This window comes from Sus scrofa, chromosome 7 (assembly GCF_054392235.1).
Source record: "Sus scrofa isolate SSC_HxYL_T2T_F1_AM1 chromosome 7, Sscrofa_HxYL_maternal_Yorkshire_Landrace_v2.0, whole genome shotgun sequence".
NCBI classification, from domain to species: domain Eukaryota; kingdom Metazoa; phylum Chordata; class Mammalia; order Artiodactyla; family Suidae; genus Sus; species Sus scrofa.
The window spans coordinates 114,800,198-114,827,145 of NC_139389.1; the positions used below are offsets into that span (position 1 = coordinate 114,800,198).

Consider the following 26,948-nt stretch of genomic DNA (forward strand, 5'->3'; position numbering starts at 1 on the left):
TGTTTCATGTGTTGTAAATTTTTAGCCACATCTCTTTAAATATTCTTTCTGCCCCATTCTTTCTTCCCACTCCTTCTGGAAATCCAGTTGCATTTAAAATTGCATCTTTTTACCAAATCCCAAGTCATCTATGCTCTTTTCTGATTGCTCGTCCTTTCATTTCTCCATTCTTTTTTTTTTTTAAGGGCCACACCTGTGGCATATGGCAGTTCCCAGGCTAGAGGTCAAATCAGAGCTATAGCTGCTGGCCTAGGCCACAGCACAGCAATATGGAATCCATGCAACCTCTGCCATCTACACCACAGCTCATGGCAACGCTGGACCCTTAACCCACTGAGTGACACCAGGGATCGAACCCATATCCTCGTGGATATTAGTCAGATCCATAACCCACTGAGCCACAATGGGAACTCTTCATTCATTCTTCTTTTGGGATATATTATGCTGGCCTATCTCTTGATTTATTAATTCTTTCAACAGTATACAAGATGCTACTTAATCCATTTGTTGATGGCTTTTTCTAATTTTATTTGTTTGCTTATTTTAGTTATATTTTTAAATTTCTATAATATCCATTTGATTCTTTAATAGTTTCCAATTCTTTGTCAAAATTCTGAATTTTGTCTTTTTTCAAATTACTCAATGAATTTTATTACATTTAAAGTTGTACAATGATCATCACAACCAAATTTTACAGCATTTCCATCCCAAATTCCCAGTGAATCCCCCCCACCCACCAACCTGTCTCATTTGGAAACCATAAGTCTTTCAAAATCTGTGACTCTAGTATCTGTTCTGCAAAGAAGTTCATTTTGTCCTTTTCTTAGATTCTACGTGTAAGTGATAGCATATGATGTTGGTGTCTCGCTGTCTGACTGCCTTCACTTAGCATGATTTCTAGGTCCATCCATGTTGCTGCAAATGCCATTATTTCTTTCCTTTTAATGGCCGACTAACATTCCATTGTGTAAATGTACATCTTCTTAATCCATTCCTCTGTCGATGGATATTTAGGTTGCTTCCATGTCTTGGCTAGCATATAGAGTGCTGCAATGAATATTGGAGTATGTGTATCTTTTAGAGACCTAGTTTTCTCTGGATAAATGCAATGCCCAGGAGTGGGATTCCTGGGTCAAATGGTAACTCCGTTTTTAGTTTTCTAAGGAATCTCCACACTCTCTCCAGCATATACGGTTTGTAGACTTTTTGATGATGGCCATTCTGGCCAGTGTAAGGTGGTACCTCATAGTGGTTTTGATGTGCATTTCTCTAATGAGTGATGTTGACCACTGTTTCATGTATTTTTTGGCCATCTGTATGTCTTCTTCGGAGAATTGTCTGTTTAGATCTTCTGCCCTTTTTTTTTTTTTTTTTTTTTTTTTTGGCTTTTTGCCTTTTCTAGGGCCTCTCCTGTGGCATATGGAGGTTCCCAGGCTAGGGGTCTAATCGGAGCTGCAGCCACCGGCCTACGACAGAGCCACAGCAACGTGGGATCAGAGCTGCGTCTGCGACCTACACCACAGCTCACGGCAACACCGGATCCTTAACCCACTGAGCAAGGCCAGGGATCAAATCCGCAACCTCATGGCTCCTAGTCGGAATCGTTAACCACTGAGCCATGACGGGAACTCCATTCTGACCATTTTTTGATGGTGTTGCTCATTTTTTTTGTATTGAGTTGCAGAAGGTGCTTATAAATTTTGGAGATTAATCCCTTGTCAGTTGCTTCTTTTGCAAATATTTTCTCCCATTCTGTGGGTTGTCTTTTTGTTTTGTCTAGGGTTTCCTTTGCTGTGCAGAAAATTTTAAGTTTAATTAAGTCCCATTTGTTTATTTTTGTCATTATTGTCAGTACTCTAGGAGGTGGATCTGAGAAGAAGTTCCAGTGGTTTATGTCAGAGAATGTTTGGCCTCTGTTTTCCTCTAAGAGTTTTGTAGTATCTGGTCTTCTATTTAGGTCTTTAATACATTTTGAGTTTATTCTTGTGTATGGTGTTAGCAAGTGTTCTAATTTCATTCTATTACATGTGGCCATCCAGTTTTCCCAGCACCACTTATTAAAGGGGTCGTCTTTTCTCCATTATATATTCTTGGCTCCTTTGTCACAGATTAGTTGACTCTAGGTGTGTGGGTTTACTTCTGGGCTTTCTATCCTGTTCCACAATATTTCTGTCTTTGTGAGAGTAACATATGGTTTTGATGACTGTAGCTTTGTAGTAGAGTCTGAATTCAGGGAGCCTGATTCCTCCAGCTCCATTTTTCTTTTTTAGGATAGCTTTGGCTGTTCTGGGCCTTTTTTGCTTCCAAACAAACTTTAAAACATTTTGTTAGAGTTCTGTGAAAAATGTCATTGGTGATTTGATAGGGATTGCATTGAATCTGTAGACTGCCTTGGGTAGTATATTCATTTTGATAATATTAACTCTTCCAATCCACGAGCATGGTATATCTTTCCACCTGTTTGAGTCGTCTTTGATTCATCAGCATCTTATAGTTTTCAGAGTATAGGACTTTTGTCTCCTTAGGTAGGTTTATTCCTAAGTATTTTAATTTTTGGATGCAGTGATACATGGGGTTATTTGTCTAATTTCTCCTTCTGATATTTTGTTTTTAGTATACAGAAATGCAGTCGATTTCTGTGTATTAATTTTATATCCTGTGACTTTGTCAAATTCATTGATGAGCTCTAACAGTTTAATGGTAGCATTTTTAGGATTTCCTAGGTATAGTATCACGTCATCTGCAAATAGTGATAGTTTTACTTCTTCCTTTCCAATTTGGATTCCTTTTATTTCTTTTTCTTTTCTGATTGCCATGGCTAGGACCTCCAAAATATGTTGAATGGTAGTGGCGAGAACAGACATCCTTGTCTTGTTCCTGATCTGAGCAGGAATTCTTTCAGCTTCTCACCTTTGAGAACAGTGTTAGCTCTGGGTTTGTAATATATGGCCTTTATTATATTGAGGTAGGTTCCCTCTATGCCCACTTTCTGAAGGGTTCTTATCAGAAATGGGTGTTGAATTTTGTCAAAGGCTTTTTCTACATCTATTGAGAGAATCATATGGTTTTTATTCCTCAATTTATTAATGTGATGTATCACACTGATTGTTTTGCAGATATTGAAGAATCCTCACATTCCTGGGCTAAATCCCACTTGATCATGATGTTCAATCCTTTTAATGTATTGCTAGGTTGGGTTTGCTAGTATTTTGTTGAGGATTTTTGCATTTATGTTCCTGGTGAAATTGGCCTGTAGTTTTCTTTTTTTGTGGTATCTTTGTCTGGTTTTGGTATCAGGGTGATGGTAGAATGAGTTTGGGAGTCTCCATCCTCTGCAATTTTTTGGAATAGTTTCAGAAGGATAGGTGTTAGCTCTTCCCTAAATGTTTGATAGAATTCACTTGTAAAGCCATCTGGTCCTGGACTTCTGTTTGTTGGAAGTTTTTTAAGCACAGTTTCAATTTCAGTACTTGTGATTGGTCCATTCATCTTTTCTGTTTCCTCTTGTCTTAGTCTTGAAAGACTGTACTTTTCTAAGAATTTGTCCCTTTTTTCTAGGCTTTCCATTTTATTGGCTTATAGTTGCATGTAGTAGTCTCTTATGATCCTTTGTATTTCTGTGATGTCTGATGTAACTTCTTTTTTATTTCTAATTTTATTGATTTGAGTCCTCTCTCTTTTTTTTCTTGATGAGTCTGGCTAAGGGTTTATTAATTTTGTTGATCTTTTCAAAGAACCAGCTTTTAGGTTCATTGATCTTTTCTATGGTTTGCATCGTTTCTATTTCATTGACTTCTGTTCTGATCTTTATGATTTCTTTCCTTTGGCTAATTGTAGGTCTTGTCTGTTCTCTCTCTAGCTGCTTTAGATGTAAAGTTAGGTTGTTTACGTGAGCTTTTTCTGTTTCCTGAGGTGGGCTTGTATTGCTATAAACCTCACTCTTAGTACAGCTTTTGCTGCATCCCATAGGTTTTGGAGTGTTGTATCTTTGTTGTCATTTGCTTCTAGGTAGTTTTTAATTTTCTCTTTGATTTCTTCAGTGATCCATTGATTGTTTAGTAGCATGTTGTTTAGTCTCCATGTGTTTGTGTTTTTTTACAGTTTTTTTCTTGTTGTTGTCCAGTTGTATAGTGTTGTGGTCAGAAAAGATGCTTGATATGATTTCAGTTTTCTTAAAGTTACTGAGGCTTGATGTGTGGCCCACAATGTGATCAATCTTCAAGAATGTTCCATGTGCACTTGAGAAGAATGTGTATTCTGTTGCTTTTGGATGGAATGTCCTATAAATATCCATTAAGTCCATCTGGTCTAATGCTTCATTTAGGGCCTGTGTTTCCCTGTTGATTTTCTGTTTGGATGATCTGTCCATTGCTGAAATGGGGTGTTAAAGGCCCCAGGTATTATGAAATTATTGTCAATTTCTTCTTTTAAGGTTGTTAGCCTTATATACTGAGGTGATCCTATGTTGGGTGCACATATATTTGCAATTGTTATATCATCTTCTTGGACTGATCCTTTGATCATTATGTAATGTCCTTCTTTGTCTCTTATAACATTCCTTATGTTAAGGTCTGTTTTGTCTGATATGAGTATTTCTACGCCAGCTTTGTTTTGATTCCCATTTGCATGGAATATTTTCTTCCATCCTCCCACTTTCAATTTGTATGTGTTCCTAGAAGTGAAGTGGATCGCTTGAAGACAGCGTATATATGGGTCTTGTTTTTGTATCCATTCAGCCAGTCTATGCCTTTTGGTTGGGGCGATTAGTCCATTAACACTTAAGGCAATTATTGATATGTATGTTCTTATTGCCATTTCATTAACATTTTGGATTTTTTGTTGCTCTTTTTTCTTCCCTTCTTCTCTTGTTCTCTCCTCTTGTGGTTTGATGACTATCTTTAGTGTTGTATTTGAGTTGATTTTTCTTATTTGTGTGTGTTATCAACTAACTTTTTGGTTTGCAGTTACCCTGAAGTTTTGATATAGGAGTCTAGACATATATATGAGATTGTTTTAAGTTGTTGGTCTCTTAATTGCAAGTGCATCTCCAGTGTCCTGCATTTGTATCCTCCTCTTACAATTTCTGATCTTGGTAGCATATTTGTGCATGCATGATTTCCTTCTTTTACTATATATATGTCCTTACTGAGGATCCTTGTCATTTGTAGTATTTTTGTTTCTGGTTGTGGCCTTTTCTTTTCTGCCTAGAGAAGTTCTTTTAGTATTTGTTGTAAAGCTGGTTTAGTGTTGCAGAATTCTCTTAGCTTTTGCCTGTGTATAAAGCTTTGATTTCTTCTTCAAATCTGAATGAAAGCCTTGCTGGGTAGAGTAATCTTGGTTGGAGGTTTTTTCCTTTCATCACATTAAATGTATCATGCCACTCCCTTCTGGCCTTCAGAGTTTCTCATGAAAATTCTGCTGATAACCTTATCAGGGTTCCCTTGTATGTTACTTGTTTCTTCTCCCTACCTGCTTTCAACATTTTCTCTTTGTCTCTAATTTTGGTCAGTTTGATTAATATGTGTCTTGGGATGTTACTCCTTGGTTTTATTTTATATGGTACTCGTTGTTCTTCCTGGATTTGAGTGAGTGGTTCCTTTCCCATGTTAGAGAATTTTTCGGCTATTATCTCTTTGAATATTTTCTCTGTCCCTTTCTCTCTCTCTTCTCTGGCACCCTATAATATGGATTTGGTGAGACTGAGACTCTCTAAGAGGCTCTTCATTTCTTTTCAATCTTTTTTTCTCTTTTCTGTTCCACATCAGTGATTTCCACTAGTCTGTCCTCCATCTCGATTGTTTGTTCTTCTGTTTCCTGTATTCTGCTATTGGTTGCTTCTACTGAATTTTTTATTTCAGTTTTTGTATTTTGCATCTCTGCTTTCTTAAGTTTTAAATTTTGTATTTCTTTACTCAGTGTTTCCTGTAAATTATCCATCTTTGCTTCCAGTTTATTGCCAGTGTCTTGATCGTCTTGACTATCATCAGTCTTATTCCTGGAGGCTGAGAATCTCCTGATCATTGAGCTATTTTTCCGGGTTTTTTTCTTGCTCCCTTATCTGAGTTATAGTTCTCTGCCTTTTCATTTTTAATAGGTTTTGGGTGTGGTCTCCTTTTTGCAGACAATAGAGTTGTAGCCTCTCTTAATTCTGGTGTCTGCTCCCCTTGTGGCTGAAGTTGGTACAGGAGCTTGCTGTAGAGTTCCCGAAGGGAGGGACTGGTACCTGGCCACTAGTAGGTGGGGCTAATTCTTATCCCTCTGGTGGGTGGGGCTTTGTCTCTGGGTGAGAGTAGAGGTGGCTGTGTGCCTGTGGGGTCTTTAGGCAGCCTGTTTACTGAGAGGTGGGGCTGTGATTCCCACCCAGATTATTTTTGGCCTAGGGCTTCTCAGTGCTGATGGGTGGGGCCAGGTTTTCCCAAATGGCCACCTCTAGAGGAACACATGCTGATAAATATTCCTGAGACCTTTGCCTTCAATGTCTTTCCCCCACAATGAGCCACAGTTATCCCCCATTTTCCCAGGAGATTCTCCAAGAACTTCAGTCAGGTCCGACCCAGATTCCTATGGAGACTCTGCTTTGCCCTCAGACCTGGTACACAAGAAAGCATGTGTGCACCTTTCAAGAATGGGGTCTCTGTTTCCCCCAGTTCTGTGGAGCTGCTGTGCACAAGCCCCACTGGCCTTCAATGCCAGATGCTCTGGGGGCTCTTTCTCCCAATACCAGATCCCCAGGCATGGGACCTGATGTGCTGCTCAGAATTCTCACTCCTACAGGTGAGTATCTGTGATACAGTTACTTTTCAGTCTGTGGACTTCCCATCTGGGAGGTATGGGGTTGCTTATATCACGTAATCACCCCCCTACCATCTGATGTGGCCTCCTCTTTGTATTCTGGAGTAGGATATTTTTTTGAAAGTTTCCAGTCCATTTGGATGAAGGTTGTTCAGCATTTGGTTGTAATTCTGTTGTTTTTATAAGAGAAGGTGAGCTCCAGTCCTTCTATTTCACCATCTTAATCCCCTGAATTTTGTCTTTTAATTTCTGGAACAGGTTAATCATAGTTATTATATAGTACTCTCCATGTTTCTGTTGTCTATTTTTTCCCTTGATTTTCAGTCACCTCTTATATCTTCTTAAGCCTGAATTTTTTTTTAATCATGTGATACACAATATATATAAAAAATTATAGGATTTATTGAAAGCTCAGGATGATATCTTCCTTCAGAAGGGATTTAGTTTTAGTTCTATCAGAAAGTCAGGCTAGGGTAACTAGGAAACCCAAAGTACTGTAATTGATTATAACTGAGATGATTCAAAGCCAGGCTGCTGTCCCCGTTAGCTCTAGTCAATTTTCAATTTACCATTGCTCTAATTTTCAATTAACCATTTTTCCTAGGCTCTCACCCTCTGGTGTCTCAATAGACAGCTGGAGGGTTCCTGAACTCCAATTTTGGTCTCCCTAGCCTCTCTGAGTCTATTGATAGCTCTAAGCCTATCTGCTTCTAAGCTATCTCTTCTGAAATTAGCTACTGCCTTGATAGAGGAAGAGTTCCAAATGCAGAACTATTCCTCTGGACTCCAAGGTTTTGCTAGACCTTGACTATAAAATTCCTCATTGCTTTGGTAGTTCTCTGATGGGTTCATACCATTATTTTTTACATTTTTTTCACCTTTCCAGTTGTTCTGAATGGGACAGTTGCTCCAAAATAATCTTATCTACCAATGCCTGAAGCAGAATTTGCCAGCATCCTTCTTATATGGGTTTATTTGCTAACAAATCCAGAGCTGTAACCAAAAGCTGATTAATAAGATGAATTTTCATACACACACATACACAAAAATATCCCTGCTAACAGTTAAAAAAAAAAAAAAACCTCACTGTGGACTATATGGAAAAATATTTCAGAACAAGAGAAACAATACAGAACCCCCCCCCCAAAATTCTAGGAGGAATAACAGATGTTGAAAAATTGATCATTTCAGAAATAAGATAAAAATTATACAAACTGTCAGCCTCATTTAAAAACTCTAAAAAGATATGTCATAAGTCACTGAACAGATGAACAGGGTAATACATAAAGACCAAAGAAGGAACTGTAAAAGGTAAATGAGTAAGATAAAGATTTTTTTTAATCATTCCTACAAATATTATGGCAAAAACAGATCTCCCACCCAAGATACAAAACTAAAAATGCAATAGAATTAAAATCTACACTTAAAGTAGCAATAATACAACAAACACTGCACAAAATCTAATCATGAGGTATAAAGCTAATTTGATAACTCATAATACAAAAGCAAACAGATAAAAACATATAAAATTATAAAAGTTGTTTTAAACTCCTAGGATTATAACTTTTAATTAGGCATGAAAGCAAACGAAACTAATTACATAACAACAAAACAACACTAATAAAACTCAAGTTAGCATTAATTTACTATGATGGATGATGTTATTTTGCTGAAACTAAATCAGAGTTCCACATAGATTGTGGTGATGACTCTAATGGTGCAGATTCTAAGAGTTTAGTGTGAATCTCTCACCACATACCAAATGTCGATTCCATTTCCCCCCTTTCTCACATATGAAATACTGCGAAACCAGCATCACAGAACATGTTGTGAGATATTTCCACCCTCACTTGATATAAATGTACCTTGACATATTAGGTCTATTTTTTCTTTTTTAACCTCTGCTCATTTGACATTAGACTAAAACAACTGATACATTACTATAATGTACCAGTATGAATAAAAATAAAACTTGGGCACTGAAATCGAATGGCAATACTTGTTTACAATGTAGTGTATCAAATTGTTAAGACACGCTTTTAAATGTAGAAGTCAAACTGAGAAATCTCCCTCTACAACTCATACAACTCAACAACAAAAAAACACACCACCCAATCAAAAAATGGGCAGAAGACCTAAACAGACATTTCTCCACAGAAGACACATAGATGGCCAGTAGGCACATGAAAAAAAAAAAAAAAAAAGGCTCACATCACTAATTATTAGAGAAATGCAAATCGAAACTACAATGAGTTATCACCTCACACGCTGGTCAGAATGGTCATCATTAATAAGTCCACAGAAGAGTTCTCTCTGTGGCGCAACAGGAGCAGCATCGTCTTGAGTGGACTGGGACACATGTTCAGTCCTCAGCCTGGCACACTGGGTTAAGGATCCAGTGTTGCTGCAGCTGTGGCTTGGTTTGCAACTGCAGCTCAGATTTGATCCCTGGCCCAGGAACTCCATATGCCATGGGGCAGCCAAAAAAAGAAAAATAATAATAATAATAATAGTAATAATAAGTCTACAAATAACAAATGCTGGAGAGGGTGTGGCAAAAAGGAAACTCTCCTATACTGTTGGTAACAATGTAAATTGGTACCACCACTACAGAGAACAGTATGGAGATTTCTCAGAAAACTCAATATAGAACTACCATATGATCCAGCAATCCCACTCGCATATATCTGGACATAACTACAATTCAACAAGATACATGCACCTGTATGTTCACAGCAGCACTATTCACAATAGCCAGGACATGAAAACGAGCCAAATGTCCATTGATGGAATCCTTCTTTGCATATATACTACAAATATATAACAGAATACTACTCCACCATAAAAAGAATGAAATAATGCCATTTGCAGCAACATGGGTGAAACCAGAGATTCTCATAATAAGGGAAGTCCAGAAAGAGAAAGACAAATATCATATGATATCACTTACATGTGGAATCAAAAATATGGCACAAATAAACCTATCTACAAAACAGAAATAGACTCACAGATATTGAGAACAGACTTGTGGTTGCCAAAAGGGAAAGGGGAAAGAGTGGGATGCACTGAGAATTTGGGGTTAGTAGATACAAAGTATTATGTTTAGAATGTATAAGCAGTGAGGTCCTACTACATATAGCACAGGGAACTATCCAGCCTCTTGGAATAGACCATGATGGAAGAAAATATAAGAAAGGGAATATGTGTGTGTGTGTGTGTGTGTATTTTACCAGGTTACTTTGCTATTCAGCAGAAATTGGCAACACATTGTAAATCAACTGTATTTTCATTAAAAATAAATAAATAAATCTCTTTAAATTATAAACAAAAAGAAATCTCCCTCTAGCCAAAGATAAATAATTTGAGCATGAAAAAAAAAAATTTACTACAATGGAATAAAGCATTTCAAATACATACAAATTTTTTTTCTCAGGGAGGAAAAAAAAAGGCATCGGTCACCAGTAGACAATACTACTAGGGAAATAACTCATTACTTTGGAAACCAGTAAATAAATAAAAATTTTTAAAAACTGGAGTTTCCATCGTGACTCAGCAGAAATGAATCCAACTAGAAACCAGGAGGGTGCAGGTTCGATCCTTGGCCTTGCTCACTGGTTAAGGATCCAGTGTTGCCTTGAGCTGTGAGCTGTGAGCTGTGGTGTAGGTCGCAGACGTGGCTCAGATCCCTCACTGCTGTGGCTCTGGCATAGGCCAGTGGCTACAGTTCCAACTCTACCCCTAGCCTGGGAACCTCCATATGCTGCAGGTATGGCCCTAAAAAGCAAAAAAAAAAAAAAAAAAAAAAAAAAAAAAAAAAAAAAATTAAAAACTACATAAGTTTTTATATTAACATTAAAATATCAAATTTTAAAATTCTAATAGAGCTCTCTGAAAGCGCTGTGATGTCTGTACTTGAAAAATTCTGATTTGAGACAAAATATAACTCAAGCTTAATGAACTGAAATATTTATATATAACTCCAAAGGACTGACTACACTGCAAACCAAATCTACAAAAGGAGATCATCCAGGCAGCAATGGGTACTCTGTAAAAGAGATATGATTAAAAACATCCTGATGTAGAAGGGCCAGAAGAAAGCCTGGCAGTACTTTACTCAGCTATAGCACTTTTGCCTCCATTTCTGTCGACATATTTTGCACCCTAACATTTTATTTCGAGGACGAAATGAGATAATGTACGTAAAATAATTAGAGCAATGCCTAGGAAAGATTAGCTTCTTCAGTAAATGGCAATTTTTACTATAAATGAGTATAGACAATGACTATAAGAGCAAAAAATAAATGACAAAATAGGATGTTTTAATTTGGAGAGGATCTCTAGAAGAATTCATCATCCCCTAAAAATGACTACACTAAATTCCTCCAGCTGTAAATCTAGAGGCTTGTAAATAGCAGAAGTGTCGATATTCTCTTATCAGCTATTTCTTTATAACCCCACATATAACTCCTCCATAATATAATTCAAATTTCACTTTCAGCAGTATCACTTTTCATTTCTTTGCTACACTTCACCTTTTTGATCAATTCTGTTATTATTATGATTACTAATACTGTTATTATTTATTTCTGTAAAATAGCATGCAGGTTTATCATTAGGAAACTGGGAGGTATCACAACTATACTTTTCACTGAGACCAATCAGCAATAGACTTCAAAAGCAGTAATGTGTGGACTGAAGAGCTGGCAGCAGTTTGTCCTTTTTGCAATTACTCATGGTTAATACACTGTGTTAATTGAAATTTTAATTGTGTTGCTTGGGGAATAGTATTACTTGAACAAACAGGGGTAATGAAATCCATGCACATTGAAACCATGCAACAAGGACTGTCTTTACTTGTCAGGGTCCTCAAATAGCTGCTCCATGCATTCAGTAGAGGTTTTATAGCTGTATTCAGTAGAAGAGTAAGCAAAATTCCACCTCACCTGGGAACAGAATTCTGGTTTGTTTGTTCAAGTAAAAAAAATATTGACCGGAGGTCCCATCGTGGAGCAGTGGTTAACAAATCCGACTAGGAACCATGAGGTTGCGGGTTCGGTCCCTGGCCTTGCTCAGTGGGTTAAGGATCCGGCATTGCCGTGGTGTAGGTTGCAGACGAGGCTCAGATCCTGCGTTGCTGTGGCTCTGGCGTAGGCCAGATTAGACCCCTAGCCTGGGAAACTCCATATGACACGGGAGCAGCCCAAGAAATGGCAAAAAGACAAAAAAAAAAAAAAAAAAAAAAAAAAAAAAAAAATTGACTTTCCAAAACTCATTAATAGCAAACATCTTGACCAGTCTCTGGGAAGGTAACATTTCCAAACAACAGTAAACAGCTAAGAAACTAGGCACTAACTCCACATATAGTATCAAAAATGCCTAAGAAATAAACCATATTCAGTAAAATTTGGCTTCAAAAAGATGAGATGAGAAGGGGCAAAGAACCACATGAATAAATTTCCTTGGTCAATTTATAATAACTGATACTAGTAACCGGTATGTCTCACATATTGAACATTCTCAACAGAATCCTGTCCTTGACTAAGCTTATTGTGACAGAGAAAGAAAACACACTAAAAAGAGTCACTAGGAAATTCTTAAAGACATCTATCAATACTGCCACAAACAGACCATACTAAAAATAAGGTAGGAAGAGTGATTACCCACACATAAACATTGTAGCTACCAAATATTCATGAAATTAACTTACATAAAAATGAAAAACACAATTAAAAAAAAAAAGCCAACAACTTCGGTAAAAGTTCTAAATGCTGTAATTTAAAGTAGGCTTAAGAGTTCCCCTGTGACTCAGTAGGTTAAGAACCCAACTAGTGTCCATGAGGATGTAGGTTCAATCTCTGGCCTTGTTCAGTGAGTTAAGAATCCTGCATTGCCATGAGTTGTGGTGTAGGTCACAGACATGGCTTTGATCCCACATTGCTGTGACTGTGGTATAGGCCAGCAGCTGTAGGTCCAATTCCAATCCCTAGCCCAGGAACTTCCATGCCACAAATGTGGCCCTTAGGGGAAAAAAAAAAAAAAAAAAAAAGTAGCTTAAATTTTCAAAACTATTTAAAGCTCCTATTTAATTTCTTCATAAATGTCTCACTCCAAATTTTCTCTTATTTTCACACTAAAAAAAAAAAATACATCCTGCGACATAATATAGATTATACAGAAATGCATGCAAATTTGGTCATGTATAGATAACTGCATTCACTTAGCAGCATAGATGAGCAGAAAGTGGAAACATCTGAATATCTCATCTAACCATTTAGTTTTGTTTTCACCTGACAGTAAAAAGTCAGTATTTAGCAAACATTCACAATGTATATAGCACTGGTGACTATGAGCTGTGTTGTAAATTTAGATATAATGTTGATATTAAAAAAAAAATTGAAGACTTTGACAAACGTCAGAGGCCAATTTGGCAGAATTCAGGACAAAAGTAGTAGAAAAGACATTATTTTAAAAACTTTGTCCAGGATAATGTCACCTATAGGTACACTGATTAAGTGCTTTCTGCTTGGCTTTCCTTCATGCTTGGCACAGAATGTCAAGGATGATCTGGCAAGAGACTGCAAAATAGATTGGTTATAGAGTTAATTTTATCAGCTCTACTTTGGTTTCTTAATAGTCTATTTATCTTCTACTATTAAAACCAGAACAAAGAGAAGGAAGAGGAAGATGAAAAGGAGGAGATGAAGAAAGGGAGGAGGAGGAAGAGAGGGGAGTTTTGTAAAACTGGAGTGCAAATTTATGGTTTGCATGCTTTTCTGGTCCCACCATCTGTTGCTGAAATGTATTTTTTAAATGGTTGCTGCTATCTTATTTTTCATTTGCCAAAAGGACCATTAGCTCTGACTGCTATGCCTAACCTCTCTCCATACACTGATTTATGGAAATTTAAGTTCATAATACTCCTTAAACTCAGAAATTCCCTGTCAAATGATACATCATACTTATTTACGTAACTATTTTATTTTTTAGTGAAATCTCATATATTCTAAGCTCTTTTATCACACAAATTCTAACCACAATTTAAAAAAATTTTTTATTAATATTTCCAGATAATATTTTGAAGATTATGAAATAGCCTGCATGGAAAATAGAATGTGAACATACAGTACATTTTTATTGTGTTTTGGGTGGACGGACAATACGATCATGAGCATAAGGGGAAAACAGCAGTGTTACATATGTTATCTCACTTAGTGTATACTTTGCAGTGAAAATAATCAGACGCACCTATCACCGTGAATGTTACAACACATTATTATGTTGGTTACAGTCACAATTATAGACAAAAGAAACTGAAGTTAGGTCTGATGAATTCAAAGGAAAGTAATAGCACTACGTGCCTAAACTGTACCAAGAACTATATTAGAAACAGCAAATACTTGAAGATAGGGATTATTGGATGAATTAAAGAAGTACCAAGAACATAAATGTTCAGCAAGTCTAAAACAGTGTGACTACTTCAATAAATGTTAGTTCTAATGAGGCACATATGATTATGTTCATTTTTCAGATAATTAAACTCAAGTTCAGAAAGGTTTAGTAACTTGCCCAAAGTCACTGAAATGGCTTCTCGTGGAAAAATCAGAATTCAATTTTAAGTCTGACTCCAAAGTCTAGATTTTTTCCACGAGCCTCAAAGCAAAATTTTGTAAAAATTATCCTCCTGTCCAGGAGTTACATGAGAGACTTGGCAATAAAATTTTAAACATAATACTCTAAGGACCTAATTTCTAAGATCTGAAACATATTTATAAAAAAGAAGATCCTAACAGAATTTAGTTGTTCCATTACAATTTCTTACCCACAGATTCTTACTACTTAACAATGAAGCTATTAAAAAATGGAACAATTTTTACCTTTAGGACAATTAGTAGAACTCACCAAGAGAGAAAGGGAAAGCTATCTTCAGCTCCGGAATATTACAAGTGGTTTGTGCCTGGCTCCAAACCACTAACACCATTCTTCTGTCACTAAGTATATTTCACAACTGAAGTTCATTGAAAAGAAGGAAAAACCTGGACTTTGTTATTTATCATTCAAATTCTTCCAAAGTTCATATGTCAGATGGTACTGTCCTATTACTCCCAAAGGGAAATTTCTTTCTTTCTTTCCTTTTGTTTTTTGCTTTTTAGGGCCACACCTGTGGCATATGGAAGTTCCCAGCCTAGAGTCGAAACAGAACTGCAGGTGCCAGCCTACACCACAGCTCATGGCAACGCCAGATCCTTAACCCATTGAGCAAGGCCAGGGGTCAAACCTGCATCCTCATGGATACTAGTTGGGTTCGTAACCTGCTGAGCCACAACAGGAACACCCCCAAAGGGAAATTTTAATCAGAGTACTTAATAAGAGGAAAAATCACATATTAATGCAAACTTCTAAACTCTAATTTGATATTACTATATTCTAACCAATCTTTACCTTTAAAATGTACTTAATGAATCTGCTGATTTGAATCAAGAGAACTGTGTTTTTCTTTTACACCAAATATTAACTACTTAGACTCATCAGCTGTAGTCCAAATTTCCACTGCAGAAGCTTTTTAACTTTTAGGCTGAATGTTCCTTCTTGAGGGCATTCCATTTTTATGGCATTAACATGAAGACAGACCTGTTCTCTCCTGAATAGGAACCACAGTTCCAGAAATATTCTAAACACTAAGCTAATCAACTGCATTATTTAACACAAGAGTATAATATGTTCCAAATCTTCACAGTAACCTTTCAAACAAAACCTTCTCCACAGGTCCTCTTTGGAGCAAATGTTCCCAGACCAACAAAGAAATTTACAGAATGGTAAATAATGCGGGATGACCATTCCTTAAGGTCATGAAGTTCTTTGAGCCCAAAGATCCTAAGTGACATTATTCAACATAATATGGCTCATTAGCTGAAATGGCTATGAGAAAGGCTAGCAAAAAACCAATGGTTTTCACTTAGGATGAAGGGGAAAACCAATGCTGGTGTAAGCAACTTGCAGAATCTATCACACTGTCTTAAGTGGCAGCTAGAACTGCCGACGTTGACAAGCCTTCAATGCCAATCCTAGCTCAGCGCCAGATTTCTTCCCATTCTATTTCTGTATTCGTTCCATTTAACTCTCATTCTGGGCACTGTACCAGCTATAATAACAATGACTTGCGTGGTGGTGGGCTTCTGTTTTTCAATCAGTTAAGATAATCTTCAAAATATAGTTTACCAATGTAAATTATATAACACTTCAAACTTTGAATCCAAAAAAAACAATTTTCAGAAAAATAAATTCATAGTATCATGGAAATGTAGGCAACCACAATTCAGTGACATAACTAAATCCTGATGCTGAGTTTTGGGATAACATCCTATCCTTGGCTCAGTCACTGATTTTAATGCGGGCAAGTAGTGACTATTCTGTGCACCAGCGTTTTTATCTTGCAAATGAGCATAATAATAGTATCTATCAAATAAGACTATTGAGAGAATTAAATGTGTTACTACAAAAAAAGTGCCTGTAAACTAAGCCTTCGTAGAAATTCCCAGATACTATGAAAAGGTAGGTGCTGCTTCTCTATGAAACACCACACACCCTATTGCTGATCCTCTAACAACACTCAACTCTTCACTTAGAGAGGCCTTCACATATAATAAACAAATAATTAAATTTAGGGTTGAAGGTTATAAAGATTCAAGAAAACTAAAGTGAAACAATGTACATTTCAAAAAAAAGTAGTCCAAAAAGTGACTCATTGTGTCTCTTGATCCTTAGGTGTTACAAGATAAAAATAATTCTCACAATTCTCTTGTCAGGAGACATCACCTGAAGAGGAAAACACTGCACTGAATATATTTACATAGCACCCCCCTCCGCTCATTGGCAAATTCTGTTCACAAAACTAAATCCCCCTCAAAAAAAATATTTAAGTTCATATACAGTTGACCTGAACAACCTGAGTCTGAACTGCAACAGTCCACTTAAATGGAGATTTTTTTTTTCAACAGTAAATACCACAGTACTAAATGATTCAAGGTTGGCTGAACCCCTAAACACAGAACCACAGATATGGAGGAACTGAGGATAGGAAGAAAGCTCAGATACCAAGGGCAAAAAGTCATACACAGATTTTCAAATGTGTAAAAAGCTGGGATCCCAACCTTCCATGTTGTTCAAAGGTCAACTGTATATCACTCATATCCATGTCCTGAGATTTAGCAATACTATCATTTATAAAATCTAAGCTAATGGTAAAAGTTCTTATCTTTTCTAGAGCAAAACAGACGATCTAATTTCCTAGGAAATCACTTAAATTTTAAAAGAGAAATGCCAATTACAATGATATAATGGATATTGAACAGGGAGACATGTTTTAACAGCTGAACATTGGTTAAAAGGGATTAACCAAAATTCAATATCCATGCATGACAACTCTTACCAAAGTGGGTACAAAGGGAATATATCTCAATATAATAAAAGCTTTCTATGACAAACCCACAACCAACACTGTAATACTCAACAATGTAAAGCTGAAAGTCTTCCCACTAAAATCTGTAACAAGACAAAGATGGCCACTTTTCTTACCACTTTTATTCAAAACAGTATTTGAAGTTCTAGCTACAGCAATCAGACAATAAAAAGAAATAAAAGGTATCCAAATTGGAAGAGATAAAATTGTCATTATATGCAGATGACACATACTACACATAGAAAACCTTAAAAACTACATGAAAACTACTAGAACTGATTAATTAATTTAGCAAGGTAGCAAAATACAAGATTAACATACAGAAATCTGTTGCATTTCTTTACATTAAAAATGAAATATCAAAAAGGGAAAAAACTACATGAAAACTACTAGAACTGATTAATTAATTTAGCAAGGTAGCACAATACAAGATTAACATACAGAAATCTGTTGCATTTCTTTACATTAAAAATGAAATATCAAAAAGGGAAAGTTAAAAAAATGTAATTTTAAAGAATTACATCAAAAAATAAAATAAAATACTTGGGAGTAAACTTGACCAAGGAGGTGAAAGACTTATACGCTGAGAACTATAAAACATTGATAAAAGCAAACTAAAGATGATTCAAAGAAATGGAAAGCTATCCCATGTCCTTGGATTGGAAGAATTAATATTGTTAAAATGGCCATACTACCCAAAGCAATCTAAAGATTTAATGCAATCCCTATTAAATTACCCATGACTTTTTTCACAGAACTAGAGCAAATAATTCTAAAATTTATTTGGAACTATAAAAGACAGAATTGTCAAAGCAATCCTGAGGAAAAAGAACAAAATAAGAGGTATAACCCTCTCAGACTTCAGAAAATACAACAAAGCCACAGCAATCAAAACAGTATGGTATTAGAGTTCCCTGGTAGCTCAGTGTGTTAGGGATCCAGCATTGTCATTGCTGTGACTCAGGTCACTGCTGTGGTGCAGGTTTGATCCCTGGCCTGGGAACTTATTTTGCAAGTACAGCCAAAATAAATAAATAAATGAAATTTAAAAAAAATTTAAAAAACCCTAAATATGCCAAACAAACAAACAAGAACAGCATAGTATTAACACAAAAAAACAGGTATGTGGATCAATGGGACAGAACAGAAAGCCTAGAAATAAACCCATTCACCTACAGTCAATTAAACTCTGATAAAGGAGGCAGGAACATATAACAGAGAATTCAGTACTCTTCAGTAAGTGGTGCTGGGATAGCTGGACAGCTATATGTAAATCAATGAAATTAGAACCCTCCCTCAAACCATAGACCAAGATAAATTCAAAATGGCTGAAAGACTTAAATATAAGACGTAACATCATAAAACTCCTACAAGAGAACATATGCAAAACATTCTCTGACATAAATCATACCAGTGTTTTCTTAGGTCAGTCTCCCAAGGCAATAGAAATAAGAGCAATAAATAAATTGGACAGAATCAAATTATAAGCTTTTGCACAGCAAAGGAAACCATAAACAAAATGAAAAGACAACCTACAGAATGGCAGAAAATATCTGCAAACAATATGACCAAAAGGGCTTAATTTCCAAAATAAACAAACAGCTCAAACAACTCAATAACAAAAAAACACAATCAACTAAGGGGCAGAATATCTAAATAGACATTTCTCCAAAGAATACATACCAATAAGCACATGGAAAGACACTCAACATTAATAGAGGAATGCAAATTATTAGAGGAATACAAATCAAAACTACAATGAGGTATAACCTCACACCAGTCTGAATTGCCATCATTAAAAAATCTAGGAGTTTCCATCATAGCTCAGCAGAAATGAATCTCACTAGTATCCATGAAGACACAGGTTCAATTGCTGGCCTCACTCAATGGGTTAAGGATCCGGTGTTGCCATTGAGCTGTGGTGTAGGTTGCAGACACAGCTCGGATCCCATGCTATGGCTGTAGCATAGGCCGGCAGCTACAGCTCTGATTTGATCCCTAGCCTGGGAACCTCCATATGCCGAGGGAGCAATTCTAGAAAAGGCAAAAAGACAAAAAAAAAAAAAGAAAGAAAAAAAAAGAAGAAGCAGACTCACGGACATAGAAAACAAACTTCTGGTTACCAAAAGGAAATGAAGGGGAAGAGATAAATTAGGAGTCTGGGATTAGCAGATATAAACTACTATATACAAAACAGATAAACAATAAGGTCCTAATGTATAGCACAAGGAACTGTATTCAATATCCTATAATAAACTGTAAGAGAAAAGAATATGAAACTGAATCACTATGCTCTACGCCAGAAACTAACACAACACTGTAAATCAACTATACCTCAATAAAATAATACTAACAATAAATGGATTAACCTATCTGCCACCTATCTGCAGGTTCCACAATAAGAGAATGTGTATGAGTTGGATAGAGCATAGTCTCAAAAACAAACAAAAAAATCTCTCCACAGTCCCTCCCTAAACAGAACACACACTGATTAAAAATCTTAAAAAAGAGGTAGTTACCATTATTTAAAGGACGTTATATAAATAGATCAGATAAATCACATGATAGTTGGCATATTACATACACTCACTTTTATGTATGCTCATTTTATTGTCATATTTCATAATAGTAAGTATTTTAATGCTAAGAAAGCAATTTTAATTGAGCAGCTCATTAGATTTGCTTGTTGTGACAAATACTCTTTCTGAGTGTCACATGCTTCCATAGATTACGGCAGGTTCTCCACCAGGTAACTTACAGGTGGTAGGGTGAAAATCATTGCTCTACCAAGGGAGAATAATATAAGGCAATCAATGACATTCTCCTCTGGCATGGAGAATCAACTATTTTAAGAGGGAAAATCTGGGGAAACTAAGTAGGAGACTCTAGAACAGACAAAACCACCTGAAGTAAAAGGAAAAAATCCTGTTCTCCTGTGTCCTATTTTTAATGAGTGACTTTATATTCTATGTACTTACAACTCAGATGGAAATGAAGTATCTGTTGAGTTTATTTACTTCCCATGTATAAAACTATTCCCCCAGAGGTCAATATTATTCAATTCTAGGTCTACCATAGAGGCTTAATGCCATAGTAGAACACATCTTATGTTTTAAAAGCTTACCTGTATAGAAGTTTCTCTAATACATAGTTTTATTTCCAATTACTCAATTCAAAGGAAATTTATCACCATAAGAAAGCATCTAAAATGAGTCTGACAAAGTAGGTTTGTTCCCTGCTACTAGTTAATGTTTTTAATTTTTTACTAATAAATTAAAGAGCAAAGAATTAACTCCCATTATTAATAAGGTAGTTAAATCTAAAACATTTTGTGAGCTACCCAAATATATAAAATCTATGGCTCCATCTGCAAATACATCATAAATCATAAAAATTTTATAGATGCATGAAAGTTCAAGTTCATTTTCTAAGTGAAAGTAGTAGAAAACCTTATAAGAGAAAATATGTTCCCTGTGCTCAAGCTATTAGCTTCCAATTACAAGCCAATAATGATGACTACACTTTTGCTTTGTAAAAAGAAAATAACAAATCATCAGTTAAACTTGGGACTTATATGACAACCCAGTACAGCACAGATATGTATATAAAATTATCATTAGAGTAAACATATAACACTAATCTTATTAGAGTGCATAATCATAAGTGGAAATATGAAGGAATCAATTTAATTGGTTTTCCAAGAGTTTAAAGAAGATGAGTTAGCAAATTTCAAAAGAAGGAAATAAGAGAATTAGAAAATATTAATAAGGGATTTCTTGTTGTACCTCGGCAGGTTACAAACACGACTAGTTCCAAGTGGATGCAGGTTTGATCCCTAGCCTCACTCAGTGGGTTAAGGATCCAGCGCTGCTATGACATATGGTGTAAATTGCAGACATGGCTCAGATCCCAAGTGTGGCTGTGGTATAGGCCAGAAGTTGGGAGCTCCGATTCAACCCCTAGCCTGGGAAATTCCATATGCTGTAAGTGTGGCCCTGAAAAGCAAAAAAAGAAAATGTTAATAAAAAATATTCATTTTAATCACAGAATTCCATGTTATCTTTGCAGCTTATATTCCCATATGAAGTAAGCATAAATTGGCATATCTTTGAAAGGGCAATTCTGAAAGATCTAGGAAATTTTCAAGTGCACATATCCTTGGACCCAGGAACTCCATACTTTCAAGAATTATATATGATTACATACAAAAACATATGTGTAATAAAAGGCACTATTGCACTATTTATATCAACAGGCAAAAACCTAGATATATCTATATGAAATATTATAACTTTAAAATAATGAGGAAGAGCTACTGCAGCATATGAAAATTATGTAATATACATTATTAAATGAAAGTTTCATAACATTATATTTTATAGGATGCTAGGTTTTTGTTTATTTGTTTTCCTTTTTTATGACTACACCTATGGCATATGGAAACTCCCAGGCTAGGGGTCAAATCGGAGCTGGAGCTGAGGCCTATACCACAGCCACACATGATCCTAGCCATATCTGCGACCTTCGCCAAATCTTGTGGCAACACCAGATCCTTAACCCACTGAGCAAGTCCAGGGGTCCAACCAGCACCCTCACAGATACTATGCCATGACAGGAACTCCAGGATGCTAGATTTTAAAGCAATCACATGTCTACTTATACAGGCATAGTAAATGTTTGGGAAGAGAAACAAGAAACTATCATAATTGCTACCTCTTTCGAGTGGGACTAAAAAGAGCTTCGAAATAGAAGTTCCACTATTTATTTTATTTAAGCAATGAGCATGTCTTACTTTAAATTAAACCATCCCTGTCTCTACAGGTGAGAAAAGGCAGCTGCACAGAGGATGGGTGGGCTACCCCTGGTAAATGCAGCAGCAAAGCTAGGTCTATATCCCAAGGCAGGACCTCACTGTAGAGTGATGGCCACCACCTCTCAGTGCGGACCAGTGAAAGAAAATTGTCCCCTCTCAGCAGATCCCAGAACTACCTCCGGGGGCCCAAGTCAGCACTCTGCACCACTCACCACTTTCCAATCCCTGCAGCCTGAGAAACAGTGGGCTCTTCTTCCCAGGGTTCCTCACCACACAAAACCTCCCTTTGCAAACAATCCATGTGGGAATATTTGGGACTGCCAATGACTTTGTAAGTATTTCCGCAACAAGATAAACAGTGTTAAACATAAAAATAAACAACAAACAAATAAATAAAACCATCCTTAAAACTCTTAACTCCCCATGAGGGTTATCCATGGTTCAATTTATTAAGTCTTGTATCCCCTCTGATTTAAAGCTTTCAAATTCAATAGAATCTAACCTATATAAACTATTTGGCAATCCATCTGATAAGCTAACCCAAATTTAAACTACAAAATAATAACGCAGTCTATAAGCTAAAGCTGTTCACAATGGTTATCTCCTTTATCTCACATCCTTATTCCTCAACAACTGAATTTCCAAAAAGGTGGATAAAAGAAAATGTAAACATATATAAACATTCTTACATTTTCTATAGCACCCGCCTGTCCATTACTATATTCTCGATACTGTCCAAGCATCTGGTCAACTTGTCTCAGGTTCCGACTGGTGTCCTAAAAAAAGAAAATAACATTTGTTAATTGCTCCAAATAATGTTTTTCCCAATTTATCTTAGCCAAATATCAAACAGCTAGGTCAACCATTTGCAAAACATACAATTTATATTATAATTAAATTGGATATCAATATACTTTTTAAATATCAAATAAACCTTATTAACAGCACTCAAATCCATATGCAATTTACTTGTATGAAACTTCAAGCACATAATTTAAGACTCCTCATTATCAATTTGTGCACCTCAACTAATTCACATCCTTTTTATAAAAAAGAAATCCTGAGAGGACAAATCTGTGTTCAAGAGACAAGAGAAGAAAACTATTATTTAGTGTTATTTCAATTATTACTGCACCTCAGAACTTCATTAGGAGAAAAGAAAACAAAGTATCCTTTAATCTTTAGCTATAAACAACAAATTTGTTTCTAACTACAATAAAAATGGTTTCTACCTAAATATTCTAGATTGCACCTGAGTGTTGAATGGAGGCGTTTCTTTCAAAAATATGTACTTACTAATGTGTCTCACTGATCAGAAAGTACAAGGATTTGTACTCTAAAACTCCAATGTTATATTAATTTAACTAAGTTTAAATAGAAGGAGCCTTCTGAGTTTTAAATCAAATTATGGTTTCTCCACCAGAAATTAGCCTTTTCTTATTTAAGCATACTAACCCAAAACAACTGAAAGCCAAAATCCATGCTTATCCAAGCAAAACAGAAGTAAGAGATTAAAGGGTAGGAAAAAAAACTCTATTTCTAAATTTTCTTTTTTCCCAGTGTGATAACCTTCCCCTCCTCCTTTCTGAAATTCTTTCTTTGCAGAGGATGTAAACTGCTTCCACTCAAATTTCCAAATATTGTCAAAATTAGCCTCTAAATAAAAATGGCATCTTAGTATAAGCCATCCATGAATAATTCATCTACCAAAAATAGAGCAACTCTTTTCAATGCACATGTCCACAAGAAGCTAAACTATGGTAATTCCTATTAGTTTAATTCACACACTATTTTATTTGGAAATACTGCCTTACTCTAAAACATCTCCACAACCTATCATATAGTTCAAATATCTTTACTGACTGTGTTAGACAGAATAATGGCCCCACAGATGTCCAAGTCCTAATCCCTTGAACCTGTTTATATATTACCTTATAAGGCAAAAAAATCTTGCAGATATAATTAAGTTAAGGACCATGAAATGGGGAGATTATCCTGGATTTTAGGTGGACCCAAAGTAATCACAAGCATCCTTAAAAATGGAAGAGCAGATGTTCCCATTGTGGCACAGTAGGTTAATGATCCACCTTGTCTCTGTGGTGTTGCCAGTTCAATTCCCCAGCGTGGTATAGTGGGTTAAGCATTTGGTGTTGCCACAGCTGTGGTGTAGGTCACAGATGCTATTCAAATTTGATTCCCTGGCCAAGGAACATCCATACGCCACAAGTGCAACCAAAAAAGGAAGAAAAAAAGCTGCAGAGGGAAGCACAAAAGTAATCAGAGTGATATGATGTTACGGGCTCAACCCACCGTTATTGGCTTTGAAGAGGAAGATGGACAGCCTCTCAAAGTTGGAAAAGGAACAGATATTCCCCTAGGGCCTCCAGAAAGGAATGAAGCCCCTACAGACATCCTGATTTTAGTCCAATGAGACCAGTGTCAGATTCTGGTCTACAGAACCATAAGAAAAAAAATTCCTGAGTTTTTTTAGACATTTGTTTTGTGATGATTTGCTACCATGGGAAAAAAAAAAAAAAAACTCAATGCACTATCCAAAACTAACTAATTAAAATCCATTTCATGCAACCATTGCTAAACTAACCTGTAAAGTACTTGTTATAGTGTTGACTTTCTCGGTAACATCTGCAGTATGACGATTTCGAGTTTCCCTTTGTAATGAACTGGCAGCCCATCGACTCAATCGGTCACGAGAGCAGAAGTGGTCTGAATCACTGGAGGATTCAGCCATTGATGTACAAAACTCCTTTTAAAAAAATTCCAGATCAAAGTCAACCAAATGGTAAACAGTAGAGAAGCAAGAGATTCATTTAGGAGTTCCCACTCTGGCACACTGGGTTAAGAATCCAACTGCAGCAGCTCAAGTCACTGCAGAAGCACGGGTTTGATCCCCAGCCCAATACAGTGGGTTAAAGGATCTGGCCTCACCATAACTGTAGCATAGATCGCAGCTACTGCTTAGGTCACAGCTACAGCCTGGATTCAGTCCTTGGCCCAGAACTTCCATATGCTGTGGGTGTGGCCATTAAAAAAAAAGAGAGAGAGAGAAAGATTAATTTAACTATTTACTTTTTTGATCTTTTAAGCATTTATTACATTAATCCTTTAGCATATGATAACTTTCTAATACATAACTTGAACACAAGTGACTTCCACATGTAATTCTCCCTCCTTTGTCTTTTCTGTTTTAAGAGAGCAATTCCTCAGAAAATAAGAGAATCCCATTCAGTGCAGAGTGAACACTCTCATATGCTTTAATTTAAAATACAGTAAACAAATGCTAGAACAGATATAAATTCTATAATAACAAATATGTGAAAAGATGGCATCTTCAGTGTCTACCAAAATAGAAAGCCAAACATCCTGAATATCATCACTACAAGTCTCTATGCTTCCCTCCTATCTTTATCTCACTTTTTAATCTAATGAAAAAGAAAACTATTTCATGGAAGACAATCTCAAAAGTTTCAGAAAACCTTTTATAAAAGTTGAAGAAATGAAATATATTTGTAACGAAGAAGTATTAGAGAAAATTCAATTAATCAAAAGTGAAAGTTTATTGAGTATTCCAATAATTTCATTTTCTGCTTAACAGAAAGTTAATTTAATTTTTATTTTAACATGAATTATTATAATCTTCCTAAAATCTATATGGCTAGTTTGCTGGCTTTCTCAATACAGTGTGATAAAACCTCTCTTCAATAATCTAGAATATTCTGGGAGTTCCCGTCGTGGCTCAGTGGTTAACGAATCCGACTCAGAACCATGAGGTTGTGGGTTCGATCCCTGGCCTTGTTCAGTGGGTTAAGGATCCGGCGTTGCCATGAGCTGTGGTGTAGGTCGCAGACGCGGCTCAGATCTGGCGTTGCTACGGCTCTAGCGTAGGCTGGCAGCTACAACTCCGATTAGACCCCTAGCCTGGGAACCTCCATATGCCACAGGAGCAGCCCTAGAAGAGGCAAAAAGACAAAAAGGTAATAATAATAATAATAATCTAGAATATTCTAGAATTTTTGGATCTTTATTCTGAATGCATCTGGGAAGTACATGACCATACATCTAAAGCAAATAAAGCAAATCAGTACACACTTTGCTGAATATGTACAGATTCTAGAGCATTTAATGAAAGTAGTCATGTTTTTAAAACAAAATAAAAAACTAAACAAAAAGATAAATAAGCAAGGAAGCCTGCTGTAAGTTTATGTTTTTCAAAGTGAAATATAGTCTTTCCTTGTAGCATCAGAAAAACAATCAATGAAACATCCAATTTCTTCAAACTATCTGAGACAGGCCTACAGAACATCTCTCAGACTCAAGCCTCTCCTCTGCCCAGGCTGCTCAACCTCTTTCCACACCTGCTTTCCCTAGTTCTTGCCCCTCTTCTCCTGTCCAGAAGTACAAAAGTATACTGCCCATGATGTAGCTCACTCAGACATCAGGAAACATGAACAAGAAACAAAAGCTGAAGCAATTGTTTGATTATGCTTTTCCAGGATCATCACTGCTTAAGTCCAAAAGAATAAATTTAACAACAAAAAAAAATCTTAAATGTCAAGTTCATCTGTTTGCTTTTTTTTTTTTTTTTGGTCTTTTTAGGGCCAACCTGCAGCGTATGTAAGTTCCCAGGCTAGGTGTTGAATCAGAACTGCCGCTGCTGGCCTACACCACAGCCATAACAACTCCAGACCTGAACCATGTCTCTGACCTACACCAGAGCTCATGGCAACAAAAGATCCTTAACCCACTGAGCAGGGCCAGGGATTGAACCCACATCCTCATGCACACTATTTGGGTTCGTTACTGCGGAGCCATGATAGGAACTCCAAAGTTCACCTTTTAAACTTAGGAAATCACAAAAGTAATAAAAAT

The 26,948-nt window shown here is 36.3% G+C and overlaps 1 protein-coding gene across 27 annotated transcripts in view; it reads right to left on the reverse strand.

Moving 5' to 3' along the window:
* The window catches only part of CEP128 (centrosomal protein 128), a 414,256-nt gene that overhangs the window by 369,674 nt on the left and 17,634 nt on the right, over window positions 1-26,948 (reverse strand). For 14 of the 27 annotated variants that reach the window (XM_084969943.1, XM_084969940.1, XM_084969952.1 and 11 more), the window contains 2 exons: window positions 24,664-24,825; window positions 22,751-22,837 (listed from right to left, as the gene is read on the reverse strand). In XM_084969943.1, coding sequence (XP_084826069.1) covers window positions 22,751-22,837; window positions 24,664-24,810 — 234 coding nt within the window. In that variant the 5' untranslated portion in view covers window positions 24,811-24,825. Of the gene's footprint in view, window positions 1-14,691; window positions 14,800-22,750; window positions 22,838-24,663; window positions 24,826-26,948 lie in introns of those variants that run through there. The other 13 variants (XR_014811239.1, XM_084969948.1, XM_084969954.1 and 10 more) reach the window with 3 other exon arrangements.